This window comes from Aethalodelphis obliquidens, unplaced genomic scaffold (genome assembly GCF_003676395.1).
Source record: "Aethalodelphis obliquidens isolate GAN/ISIS:26980383/991018 unplaced genomic scaffold, ASM367639v1 scaffold41, whole genome shotgun sequence".
In the NCBI taxonomy this organism is placed as follows: Eukaryota; Metazoa; Chordata; class Mammalia; order Artiodactyla; family Delphinidae; genus Aethalodelphis; species Aethalodelphis obliquidens.
The window spans coordinates 9,475,559-9,489,310 of NW_020837985.1; the positions used below are offsets into that span (position 1 = coordinate 9,475,559).

The 13,752-nt window shown below is 47.4% G+C and overlaps 1 protein-coding gene across 1 annotated transcript in view; it reads left to right on the forward strand.

Moving 5' to 3' along the window:
* TG (thyroglobulin) overlaps positions 1 to 13,752 on the forward strand; it is a 242,372-nt gene that overhangs the window by 103,273 nt on the left and 125,347 nt on the right. The window contains exon 35 of the mRNA XM_027132515.1: positions 1,913 to 1,975. Coding sequence (XP_026988316.1) covers positions 1,913 to 1,975 — 63 coding nt within the window. The remainder of the gene's footprint in view (positions 1 to 1,912; positions 1,976 to 13,752) is intronic.

Below are 13,752 nucleotides of genomic sequence, written 5' to 3' on the forward strand. Positions count from 1 at the left end.
GCCTTAGCTCAGCAACCCTCAGCGTGAGTCCCTGGACCAGCAGTGTCAGCCTCACCTGGGAACTTGTTAGAAATGCCGGATCTCAGGCCCCAGCCCACACCTGCTGAACCAGACAGTCTGGGGATGGGGCCAACGTGGTGTGTGTCATCAAGCCCTCCAGGGGATTCCAATGTCTGCCGAAGGCTGGGAACCAGGGCCATAGAATGATGACCAGGAGCAGGTGCTTCTAGGCAGATGGAGTCAAGCAGGAGAGACACACGACAGCTGGGGGCTCGAGAACTCAGGGAGGCTGGGTCGTGGCATGTCTGACCAAAGTGAGGAAGGCGGCGGAGGGGACGGGATGGGAGGGAACCCAAACCGGGACTTCGGGGACCAGAATAGAGCATGACTCTGACTCGAGGCTTTTCATGGAGGCAGACAAGACCAAGAGTCAAGGACAAGGGTGTGTCACTGTGAAAGGGCGATATTAAGAGTGAATAGTGGGGCTTTCCTGGTAGTGCAGTGGTTGAGAGTCCGCCTGCCGATGCAGGGGACGCACGTTCGTGCCCCGGTCTGGGAAGATCCCACATGCCATGGAGTGGCTGGGCCCATGAGCCATGGCCACTGAGCCTGCGCGTCCGGAGCCTGTGCTCTGCAGCGGGAGAGGCCGCGGCAGTGAGAGGCCCGCGTACCACAAAAAAAAAAAAAAAAAGAGTGAATAGTGGCCGGTGTTTATTGAGTGCTTACTGTATGCCCAAAGGTTTACATACAACAACTCATCCAAGCCTCACAACCCTGAGAGAGGTACTGTCATTACCCCCATTTTACAGACAAGGAAACTGAGGACAGGGAGGTGAAGCAACTTGCTCAAGGTCACACAATCTCACCCTGGGTTGCTGACCCTTGACTGTGGGCCCCACCCATGACCCTTGACCCCTGACCATGCTACACCATAGCTCAGAGAGGGAGAAGATCTGACAGCACTCCTAGTTTGGGCCACTGGAAGAAAAGGATGCTGAGGCTTTGAAGATTTTGATTTGTTCAGTAAAGGAAGAGGAAGGGGAAGGGGATAATGGGCTCTCACGGTCACCTGCTGGGTCTGCACAGTTTCTCATTTAATTCTGACATCATCCTCATGTGCCAACGCCAAAGCTGGGCACAGAAGAAGCCAGGTAACTTGTCCATCTGCCCTGCTTCTAAGAGGCATATGGAGGTTCGAGCCCAGTCTGTCTGCCCTCCTACTCCAGGCTCCGTCCACCTGCCACGCAGCCTGCGGTGAATAGCTGCCGTCTAGTGAACTCCCACCCTGTGTCTGGCCCTACACTACCTCCTGTCATGCCCACAGCCATTCTCAGCATATGTTGTGTCATCCTCAGTGTACAGATGTGGAAACTGAGGCCCAGACAGGCTAAGTGCCCTCCCTGAGTGAGTCCGTTAAGCCATGGTGGTGGGCGTTTCACTCGTTCCCTGTGTGTCCCTGGGTGCTCACTCTCTGGAACACGGTAGGTCTGCACTTCCTCACCGCTGGCTTTGGAAAACGCTGTGAAGATGGCGAGTGCTGTGTGTCACTCGTCGGCGAAGCTGTGAGAGCAGGAGTGAGGTCCCCTGCCGCAGTGTCTGTGAGGCAGGGGCTTGATGGCGTCTCCCCGGCCTGGGCCTCGAGGGAGGGTGACACAGAGGAGAGAAAGCAGCCCAGCTGCAGTGAGCACGTGGTGCCAGGTTGGTTTAAGCCCCTGAGGTGTCAGGACGTCCCTTCAGCACAGCCTAGCCCGTTCTGACCACGCGGGAGTGGTGCTGGGCACTGTGGGCCCACCGTCTGCCTTCCAAGTTTGACTTTTCTGTCACCAGGTTGGACCTCTAGTCCTGCCTTTCAGGACTCAATGATTGAAAGGGTGAAAAAGAGCTAAAGGGCTGCCGTTGTCTTCTTTTGCAGTTGCTCAAAACGACGCTTCCGGTTTTTGCCCTTCGGTGGCTTTGCCTCCCCTCACAGAGAGCGGTAAGTTCATTGTCTTCCTAATTTCTCCGATGTGATGCGGCCTCATCTTTCTCCTTGCTTTTGTCCCGTAGTTTATAGCTCCCACGACCCTCTCACATCCATGAACTCAAGCCCCTCTCAGTTCACACATGCATAGAGAGGGCAAACGCCAGCAGCACATCGCAGCAGTTTACATGCCAGCCAAAGAGTGCGTCCAACTGGCCGCAGAGCGTGGCGGGAGCCCAGTCCTCCTGCTTTTCATTCTAAGGTTTGTTGCACCCTGTTGTGTAGTGACTAGGCCTGCACAAGCCCGGGGCCGTGTCAGGAAGAGTAGCGTTTGGGAACTACGTGCAGAGGAGTCGGGGCTCCGAGCCGTCGGTGCCCCACGCAGCACAGTGACATCTGAGGCCGGGCGCTGGCCCTGATCCCAGGAGCACCACCTGGGCTGGGGCTGCCATCTCCTTCTGCACATGGCACCGTCCCCACCGCACACACCCTGTCTGGCAGCAGGAAGCGCGGGGCGGTGGTCGCCGTGGGACCGGGCAGGGCAGTGTGGGCTTCGCTGCATGTCCCTTTTCTGCTTCCCCTTAGTCAGGAAATGAGAGGCTCTCATCATTCCTGTCCTGTGACATGATGTCTGAGGGGCACTAGATGTCTGTCATTATGGTCCTGGCTGAAGGGACAACATGTAGCTCGTGTAGGAGAGAATCATTTGTCATCAAGGCTGGGCTGAGAGTATGAATGTCCTCAAGCATGTTGTCACTTCCTTCCCTCAGTTACAAGAGCTGACTTTGTGTGTATTTTTTTCCCTGAGCATTCTGTACAGAATATCGATGTCTAAGCACTTAAAGATTTCACATCTAAGACATTTGATCTTCACACCAACCTCAAGGGGCAGGTCCTATTTTCCTATTTGCTAATTACAGAAAATTCAAACAATGCTGAAATACAGAAGGAAAAAAATCACAGAATTATTTAGAAGTTACTCCATGTCAGTTCATATATCGGTTTATTTCCTAATCTCCTTAGACTTTTCTGTATGGAAAAGTAGTTGTAATCTTGCTACAATGTTATGTGTCTTGTTTTTACCTAATATTGCATCATGTGTATATTTCCAAACAGTTATATATGTCTAAACCATTCATGTATGCATGTGTATATTCATTCATTCATTCATCTGTCTATGTTCTTCCCCTTAAAATGCTCCCAATCTGGTGATGAAGAAACAAAGACAGTACAGTGATCAACCATGGTTGTCACATTATCCTACTAGGTCGACGCACTGTCGTTCACTAACTCATTCCTCTATTTCTGGGCATTTGATTGTTTTTGACTCCTCACTATTACGAAAATACCACAAGAATACCTTGGTACATAAAGCTCTTTCCAATGTTGAGATTATTTCCTGGGGGCAGACTCTCCAAAGCAGAATTACTGGGTTTGAAAACTCTAGATTTTTTGACTCTAGATCTATATCGCCAAATTAGTCCCAAACACTTGTTTGTTGTTGCAGACTTACTAGCAGTGAATCAAAGTGGTTCCTTTTTTGTTGTTGTTTTTTTAATAAATTTATTTATTTTATTTATTTATTTTTGGCTGTGTTGGGTCTTCGTTGCTACGCGTGGGCTTTCTCCAGTGGCAACAAGCGGGGGCTACTCTTCATTGCGGTGCACGGGCTTCTCATTGCGGTGGCTTCTCTTGCTGCAGAACACAGACTCTAGGTGCTTGGGCTTCTGTAGTTGTGGCTCGCGGGCTTTAGAGCACAGGCTCAGTAGTTGTGACACACGGGCTTAGTTGCTCCGCATGTGGGATCTTCCCAGACTAGGGATCGAACCCGTGTCCCCTGCATTAGCAGGCGGATTCTTAGCCACTGCGCCACCAAGGAAGTCCCTCAAAGTGGTTTTTTTTCCATCATGTGCTTAGAATCCTTAAGTATTATCACTAAAAATATCATTTATTAAATTTACGGATAAAGAAAACTTCCGTACCTGATGTCAAATGCATATGTTAGACAGGAATCGATCAACACATAAACCTCTTCAGGTGATTTTACAATGCTTCCAGTCTGTTTTTGCTAAAATTTGTATTACTGAGACTTGAGTTACTAACAAAAGAAAGAAAAGGTGTGGAATTCCACATCTCCCTTCACACACACACGAAGTCTATGGAGCTGAGTAGATGTTTTGAAGGCGGAATGAGATGTCACGGTATTTTCAAGTGTGCCTTTGACGAGTGTGATCTGAAAGCAGGAGAGATGGGGGGCCGACATTCCATGTGTGCTTAGAGCTTCCAAGTTGGAATTAAGAGGTTGAGCGTGTTCCTTTGATGCGAGTCCGAGGGAGGACATCATTCTGCCTTCGGGGTGTTGGTATGTCTGTGTGATTGTGACATGGATTGGTGAGTGTGCACGTGTGTGTGTGCTCACACTTGCATGTATATACCAAGCATACGTAAAACCCTCATGTTTATGCACTTTTTATTCGGGGAGAAAAGGAAATATTTATTAAATACCAAGCAGTTCAGAAATCATTGAATGCTCAGAAGAAAGTTAGATGGTAACAAGGTTAATTTTTCAAATAAGGAGACTGAAGCTCTGTTAGGTTAAATGATCAGGCTGGGATTGGAGCCCACATGTGCCTGCCTGGCCCCCCTCAGGGTTAGATGAAAAGATTTGGTTTGAGCTTCTGGAAAGGGTGACAGAGATGGACTTCCCAGCCCCAGACTTGTCGGGAGACCTAAAGTCTCGGCCTTGCTTCTTTTATGAGATTGTGTGTATAAGCTGCCCGTTCAAAGCCTCTTTGAAGATGGGATTCTGATGAGCTGATTGGTCGATGGGGATGGTGAAGCCAAAGGTGGCTTGTGAAATCTCAGGGGCCTGTCTTGGGTACATACACTCTAAACGCTTGGTCTATGTTGCTCCCGAGAAGACTTCAGACACATTAACGGGTGGGGGGCGGGGTTTGAAGACAGCAGGAGTTTATCAAATGGGTGTGTTTCAGAAAGTCTTTCCAAAGAGAGTGCACGTGCAAAGGCCCAGGACCACAAAACAGCCTGAGGCATTCAGACATTGGAAACGGTCCAGGGTGGTGGGCCTAGGGCTGTCAGTGGGAGAGGCAGAAGATGATCAGTAGAGAAATGCTGTAGCTTGAACATGGAGCCGGTGTGGGACTTCGTACTGGGTTTGGAACTAGACCTTGGCAAGGTGTCTTGGGAGCGCTAGGGTAGGCACAAACAGAGAAGCATGTTATGGCAAAACAGATTCCTCTTTCACTTCAATTTAGTTCAATCTGGTGAATATCTATTTTGGAAAATGGATTCTGAATTGTCACTTACGTTCCAGGAAAGGTGTGCTCTGTTGAAGGTCTTGTTTGCAAAGAGAGTATCCCACCTACTAATTAGGAGAAAGGCACAGGAAGAAAGAATTTAAGGAGATGAGCCACTTACCAAAGTGAAGCCACTTCCAGTGGCAGTGGGAGCCTGGAGAAGGCTCCCCCAAAATTCACCACAGACAGTGAAAGCACCCAGGCACATCAGGGCCAGTCTGTGCCATAAAGGCCAGTGTGCATTTGTCAGATGGCCAGGAGGGGGCAGGGGGCATCCTGGGCAGAGGGCAGTGCATGGACAGAATCCCGGGGCCTGCATTAGCACCGCACATGCAGGGAAGTACAGGTAGCTCAGGACTGCAGGGCCAGGAGGGAGGCTGGACAGGGGACTGGGGCCAAACATTCGAGTGCCTTGGGTACCATGAATCCTTGAAGGGTTTTAGGCAGTTCCATAATGAGCTTTAAAATGACTCAGACGCTCTCCCTTTGGGCTGTGTGGGAGACGCACTGGTGCCTGACAAGCTAGGCTTTGAAAGAACGAGGACAGTTGCGTCATCTGTATGTAGAGTGCCGTTTTACGCTCTTTAGGGAAATGTTGTATGCTTTTTGAAACGGGCAACACAGTAAAGGTGATATTTCTTCATAAGAGAAAATGTCCATTGCTTCTTAAAAGACCCATGACAGCCCAGCTCAGGGTTAGCATGAGATGTCTTTTCAGATGTTGGACCCTGTCTGTAGGATGACCACTGTCTGCCCCCTCCTGCAGGCCAAATGGGGGGCGGGGAGGTCTTCCAAGGGCTAATTCCCAGGAGAATTGATGTTTTGCTTGTCATCCACTATCTCAGAAGCTCTTCTCTTAGAGGTGCCATTGAAACAAATTTAGATTATTTAGAGTATTTAGATTGCAAGCGAGGGGAAAACACAGATGTGAGTCTTTAAAAAGTTATACCTGTACTCTAGGTTCCTTTCACCTGAGGAACTTCAAAATACCCTTTAAAAAATGCCCCAGCCCTTGACTGTGATCACAGGTTGCTACCAGCAGATCGAGGCTGTGGGTGAGGCTGCAGTTGAGAGGGTGTGACGCACGGCTGAGAGGGATGCCTGGTGAAAGTTTGCCCTGCTCAGCTTCACCAGCCTGGAGCCCGGTGACAGCAACAAAGCTGTCCCTGGGTATATGGAGATAGAAGTGGCCACACCAGCAGTCTTTTTGGGACCTGCGATTTGTAGTCAATCACTTTTGTCTGCTTTGCCTCTGGCTTTTCACAGCTGTGCCAAAGGGTTGATAGAATTCAGTTGATCTTTTCTGCAAATGTTTTCCACTAAGCTGGAGACAGAGTCGTGTGATCCTAAAAAATGTCAGCACTGGCAGGAGTGTGTGCATCATCTAATTGAGGGAAACATCGGCGCATTCTGGTGTGGAGATGAGATTTGAAGTCCGTCTGCCCAGCTTCCAATCCCGTTCCATCACTTAACACATGGGTACTCTGGGGTCAAATTCCTCAGCCTCCTGATGCCTTTGTTGGCCTCTGTAAAATGAGGATGATGGTGAAAAGTAAGAAATATCAACCTAGTAGGCTTGTGTTGTGGAATAAAGTACAAGGCTCGGCACAAAAACTGGTAAGAGTGGGTGTTTAAGAAATGTCAGTAATAGTGCCCAAGTCCAAACCATCTTTTTATAGAGGAGGAAACTGAGGCAGAGAGAGAGAAAGTGACTCTCCCAAGTCACAGCCAGTTAAGGGCAGAGCTATAAAATCATTTTTAATATTCCTAGGTATTGAGTGACTAAATATGTCAATCACTATGCTAAATGCTTTCCATATTTTAATCCCCACAACTGCCCTAGGCAGTGTGCACCATTATGTCCATTTTACAGATTTGGAAACTGAGGGTCAGAAAGGCGCAAGGTCACATAACTAATGAGTGGTAGAGCTGGGGTTCAAACCCAATCTGAATCCAAATCCAGAGTCTCCCCACTGAAGATGCTGACTGTTGCTGGTTGGGTTCCTCAGGAATCAGACTCTGAGTTCAGTATGCAGGTCATTTTTTAAGGGAATGGAATCCAGAGGGGTGGGAGAGGGAAAGAGAAGGGCAGAGGGAGAACTTGAGCTTCAATGCAGCCTTAAAGGAGGCCTCAGCTGACCTCTAGGGATGCTGGGACGATCTTCAAAATTGTTATGCCCTCATGTTGGTCACTCACTGATACGGGCTGCCCTTCTAGGGGTCACTCTCCCTGCAGGGGCTGACAGTGGGGTCTATCTGCCAGCAGCCCTCCTAGCAGCTGGGGAAGAGCCCTTCATTAATGAAGGGGGATCTGGAGGACATCACAGCCTGCAGCCTAGTGGTGTTATACTTTAATAATCTCATCTGGGGCACATTTGAGGGTGGAATGAGTGCTGTTAAAACTGTGCAGGCTGCCCTGCACCAACCCTGGGGCATTGTCACCTGCCTGCTGTAGCCATGAGTCTGGTGGTGCATTAGCCCACACAAGCTAATTCTTAATCCCTTTGGTCCTTGGGCTGAAAGGGCCATGTGAGCAGGCACTGACTCCAAAATTGCCTAATGTTTGTATAAAACTTAAATCTCCTTTCCAAATATGCACAGAGCTGATGTGTGCTCACGCACACACACACACACACACACACACACAAACACACACTTTCTCTCTGGACCTCACGGTGTACACTCTGTCCCTACTTCACGGGAAGTGCTGTCCAGGGGAAGATCCCGTATCCCAGGGCCCATCAAGGTGAGGCTGGCAGGCACGCACTCTTTCCTACCTTCAGTCTGTCGAGAGTGCTGGGACTAGTTAGTAGCTGCGTGCCCAGACTAACACATGTGGCCAGGATGCACATCTGCCACGGCCCCGAGGCGCCTGGGTAGCTGTAACTGGCAGGGCTGAGTGTGCTCTGGGCACAGCCTTACATGTGGCAGCTCCCCTGGACCACTTCTCTGCTTCTCTGAGACCCAGGGGCTGTGATGGAAGAACAGCTGGCAAACTGGGATCACAGCCACGGCAGACTGAAGGAAAGTGGGACACGTGGGGAAACTGGGCCCCAGCTTGGAAGGCTTCACTTCTCTCCACGAAGCAGGAGGGAGCCTCTGGCCAGCTGGTGAGGTGCTGGATTTGGGACACAGTTATAGTTTCTTCTGCCTCGGCTGCCATTCCCCTGTTCATTCGCTTATTCATTCAACAGGTGTTTAGTGAGCACTTACTCTGTGCCTGGCACTGGGTGCTGGGGCTACAGCAGTGAACAGAGCCTCAGAAAGCCCTGCCCCATGGAGCCTTCATCCTAGTACGTCTTCAGGGCTGGCTCCTCCTCTGCTCTGAGCTAACATCACCGCCTCAAAGAGAACCCCCTGACCACCCCATCAAAGCAGCCCCTTCGGCACTCTCTACCCCTTCACCTTGCTTTATTGTCTTCTTATCTTTTTGCTATGAAATCTTCTCACTTGTTTACTTCTTAAGTATTTGTTTGCCCTCCTCTAAAAAGGAAGCCGCAGAGGGCAGGGACTTTATCTGGCTTGTTCACTGCTATTTTAGCTCTTAGAAGAATGACTGGTACCTAGTCAGTTCTCAAGAAATAGTTACCAAATGAATGAATATATTTTGCTTGCTTGCTTGCTTGCTAGATTTCGTGCTCCAAAGGGCAGTTATTTTGTAATTCATGGTTTGATCCTAAACACTTAGCCAAGTGTCTAGTAGACTCTCAGTCTTATTTTATTTATAATTGTTTGGTTTTTTAAAAAAGAAAAAAATATATAAATGTTCACTTTGCTCTAGGTTAATATTTAAAACCAACAGTGATTCAATTAATGCTTGTTGAAAGAATGAATACATGAATGAATGGTAACCACATGAATGGATTGGAACACACATGGGATACAGGAATCCTATCTTTGCCACTCCTTAGGTATGGGAACTTGACTAATTTAAAAGATATTTGTGAATCTCAGTTGTCTCACCTATAAAATGGAGATGATGATGTTTTCAAAGAGGCTGTTATTAAGCTGGAAAGATATATTATATGTAAAATTGCTGCACCCAATGTCTGGTGAAGGCTGACTGTGTTGGAATAGCTAGATTAAGTCAAGCACTGCCAGTGCTAAGGGATCCTTTTCACAGGTCATCTTTGTGAATGCTGCCCCTGCAATTGTACAGTATACAACCTGTGCATATGTGCATAGTGGGCCTGGGAGGCATTTGATCAATGTTTGCTGAATAGTTGTGTCTTAAACCTTTGTTAGATCTTTGAGGCTGGAGAAAACAGAGGATTTACCTTGATAACTCCCTCCCCAGACAACAACAGTTTTGTTCCTGGTCCATCAAGGGTTTATTTGCTCGACTGAGTTGAAGGGAGTAGAACCAAGAACAAAATATGCCAACCTAGGACCTACCTTCTTTTTAATATAATATTTTCTCCAAGAGTGGTAACATTTTAACAAGTGGGTAAACCAGAAAGATTTCGTTTTTAAGAGTGGGAATTCAGACCATTTGCTAAACATTTGGGGGAAAATATTTTAGACGGTTTTTTACCCTTCCTAGGAGCCCTGTAACCATTCTGAGTAGCTGACTATGGAGTAGACCATTCCTGAATGCAACCATCAACAGTGGTAGATTTCCTTTAGTTTTATAGATTATAACAATTTTAGCTGTTGATTTAAAAAGGTAATACTATGTTACCAATGGCTACACAGTTTTTTTTTAATTAAAAAAAATTTTTTAATGATCCTTTGGTCATTCTTCATTGATTCTTTTCCCCCCACTGTTGAGTCTGTGCTGAATTCTCTGGCCTCCTTGGTGGAACTGAATTCAATTTACCAAGGAAGCAATCACCTTCCCTCCCTCATGAGTAAAGTCCAGGAGGGGAGAGGAGCCTAGCACGGGAGAGACCGAGGGAGGGGCTTCAGTATAGACAGAGCATCTGGCGTCATGGGAGGGGCAGTGGGGGATGAGGTGAGAGGCGATGGGGTCAGAGGACGGTGGAAGAAGTCGTGGTGTGTCCTGCTGGGATGGAGCAAGGTGGAGAGGATGAGCTCCCCGTTAGTGGGGTATTCAAGCATGTTGGAGATTCCCTCACTGTGCGGGGTGGGGGGTGGTTTACGTGCCCTCTAAGTTTCTCTTTAAGTTTTCTATTTTGGTCATTCTGATGATTGGCTCAGTTATGCTTTAAGGTGTTTTGGTTTTTTTTCTTCTGTTTTGTGATAACTTTTACCCGCAGACAAGCAGATGGCTCTTGGCGGGTGTTCTGAGAAGCAGAAGCAATGAAGCAGAGGGACCTTGGCACGGGGCGAATCTGGGTTTCAATTCCAGTTCTATTCCTACTCTGTGTCATGGGGGCCAGTCACGTCACTGCTCTGAGCCTTGGGCTCCTTGAGGCAGAGTTTTCATAATATCACCTCCATCCACAAGTTGCTGTGAGATCTGGATGAAGTCGTGTAGGGCAGGTGCTTAGCACAGTGCCTAGCGTGCTAGTGGATGCATGCTGAGTGGCGACAGCAGCAGGGGCCCTACCCTCACACTGACTGGAGAGGCAGAGGGCAGGAGTGCAGTGTTGGGAGTTTGCCCGCCCGGGTTCAAACCAGCTGTCAGACCTTGTGCAAGTTACCTACAGTCCACTCAGAGGCAGGATGGCCTCCGTCCCACGCTCTTGTTCAATGTCTCTAGGGAAGCCTCCGCATCATTGGAATTACTTTACTCAGCTCACGTTGGTTCTCATATGCATCTGTGCCTCCACATTTCTGCAGTTTTCCCCAGCTCCCTGGGATCACTCACAATGACCCCAAGAAAGAGGAATTCAGATGCTCTCAGTAACCCATTTATCATGCCACCTCCCAGGTAGCCTTTGCATGTGGGTGGAATTTGGGGGGTTCTACTTGACAGGAGTCAAACTTCCTAGAGAGAAATCAGATTCAATCTGAGCCTTTGAATTTCCACTAGGAATTTTGCTTGCAATGCATTTAGCGATTTGTCATGAGGACATGGACAGAGTATAGCTCCAAGTCTGGTTTCATGTGTATGCTTTTTTCTTAGACATTTCTCTAGAAGTGTCTTTGAAGTTAGCCGTGTAGAAGATGATTACTCACCAACCACAAGCTCATAATCTCAACAGATGCTGGACCATTTCCGATGTCTTTGAAAACCCCTGCCTGAGATGTACACGCCACTAAAGGGAACCAATTTATGAGTCTGGAGTTGAGCCACAGGGAGAAAGGGGCAGCTGTGGCGGGGCGGGGACTGGGAGGGGGCAGCCTGGGTCAAGCCCTTGGCTTGCCCATCATGAGCTGTGACTTTAGCCAAGTTATTCCCCACCTCTGATCTTCAGTTTAGTCCCTTGCAAAATAGTAATAGTGATACAGCGAATGCACAGGTTGATGTCATTATTAAATATCACAGTGTAAGTGAAGATGTTTCACAAACTAGAATGCATCACATAAACGTGAGATATTATGAAATCAAATGCCCATTACTTGCTTCCTATGTGATTAATTGATCAGCTAATTGATTTATTCAATAATTATTTACTGAGGTCTTGTGGTATGAGAATAATTCTAGCGTTAATCTTTATAGAGATGAAAAAAGAATGAGTATCTCATTTCTCCTTTATTAATTAGAGAGCTGTGTTCATTCACTCATTCATTACATATTTATGGACTGGGCGGCTCATGCGAAATTGTGATGACGTTATTCCTGTTTAGCATGTAGATCCCTTAATAAATGCTAGCTACAGCTATATTACTATTTCTATTGTTAATATTTTTATATGCTCTCATGATAGGTCTTGGAGAATTAATGAAAACTAAGGCAGAGCCTTTGATCTCAAGATGCTCATAATTTTAACTGAGAAAAGAACATAAGTAAGTTTCGATGCAGCATATTAGTGGAACACTAGACATATTTAGAAGATACTTAGAGCAGAAGAAAAACTATGGCGGCGTGGTGGAGGAAGGAGTCTTTCAGAGGGGTTTCCAAGGGAAGTGACATCTGAGTTGGGTTTTGAAGGATGATACAAGCTCATCATATGCATAAACTGACTTCACTTTGTAAGTGTAAACAAGGGGAATAGTGAACAAAGTCAGACAACACAGAGTGTGTTGCTAGATGGCCAGATGTGAGTTTGGGGTGGTAGGAAGTGGACAGATGAGAGAAGTGTCTGGAGAAGCAGGCAAGGGAGGCAGCAGACAGAACGTGAGGAAACTTGGGGGCCGTGCATTTTGCTAGCAAATCAGATAAATGCATTTACCCCATCCACTTACAATGGTAGAATCTGAAATTTAGAGTTGAAACTAATATTCATTTTGACTTTCCTTCTATAATGACCTTTCTAGATGGACGTTCAGTCTACTGAAACACCAGGTGAGGATAACGTTGAACGTTTCAGGTCAGGTAGTCCTGTGGGTGGAGTGCCACTTCTCAAGATAGAGAATATAAGGAGGGGACCAGTTAAAGAGTGTGGGTGAGGATGGAAGTAAGATGTAAGTGTTCAGCTTTCAACATGCTGAGTTTGGGATGCTTCAGGGACATCTGCTTGGAGGTGTCTAGTGAGCACTGAGTATCTCAGCGTGAGGCTTGGGCGAAGGTCTGGCCTGGAGATACATTTGATAATCACTGGCATGTCGGTAGTATTTTAAGTCATGGGGATCATGAGATCACCCATGGAGAGTGTGTAGGGTGCAAATAGTAAAGGTCAGGGACAGATCTCTGAGGAATCGCAGTTTTTAAGGGAAGAGCAGAAGAGAAGCCAGAAGAGCGGCTAGAAAGCTAGAAGGAGCACGTGGTGTCGTGGAAACCAGGGGTGGGTCAAGTGGTCAGTAGCTTCAAGGAAGCTGGGGACTGCAAGCATTCACTGGGTTAGTCATGAAGAGTCCTTTGCAGATTTCACAAGGTGATGAGTGAAGAAACTACATAGTAGTGATTTGAGAAAATGGAAACTACAAACTTTCCCAAAAATCTTGGCTCTGAAGAAAAAGAAAGAGATTGACAGCTAAAAAAAGAACTGTAGAACATTTGTTAGTAACTATCAACGTTTAGGTCATGAATCACCCACGAGAATGTATTGAAAACAACATACTCCTCCATACGTACCAAATTTTGCATGTATTTTCAGGGAAACGGACCCCCTTAAACCCAGACCCTAAGTTAAGAAACCTTGGGCTAGAGTAAAGGGTTGTTTTAATAATGGAGAAATGTGTGTACGTTTTTATGCAAAGAGTGAAGTGTCAGTGTTCAGGGGTAGACTGGGCATATAGGAGGGATGGGAGTGGGCCTGGATGGGGGGATAGTCGGTAGATGGATGTCCCTGAGGGGGTGAGGTCAAGCTGTCGAGCACCGATGGGGGAATTGTCTTCAAACAGCCACCCTTTCTCCGTTCAGGAGAAACAAAGAGGGAAAGATGGGATGGTTCATAGAGAGTAGCTGGAGGGTGGGGAGTTGAAGCTGCTGCTGATAACGGTCCCTCTTTCTCTGGGCTGCAAGAA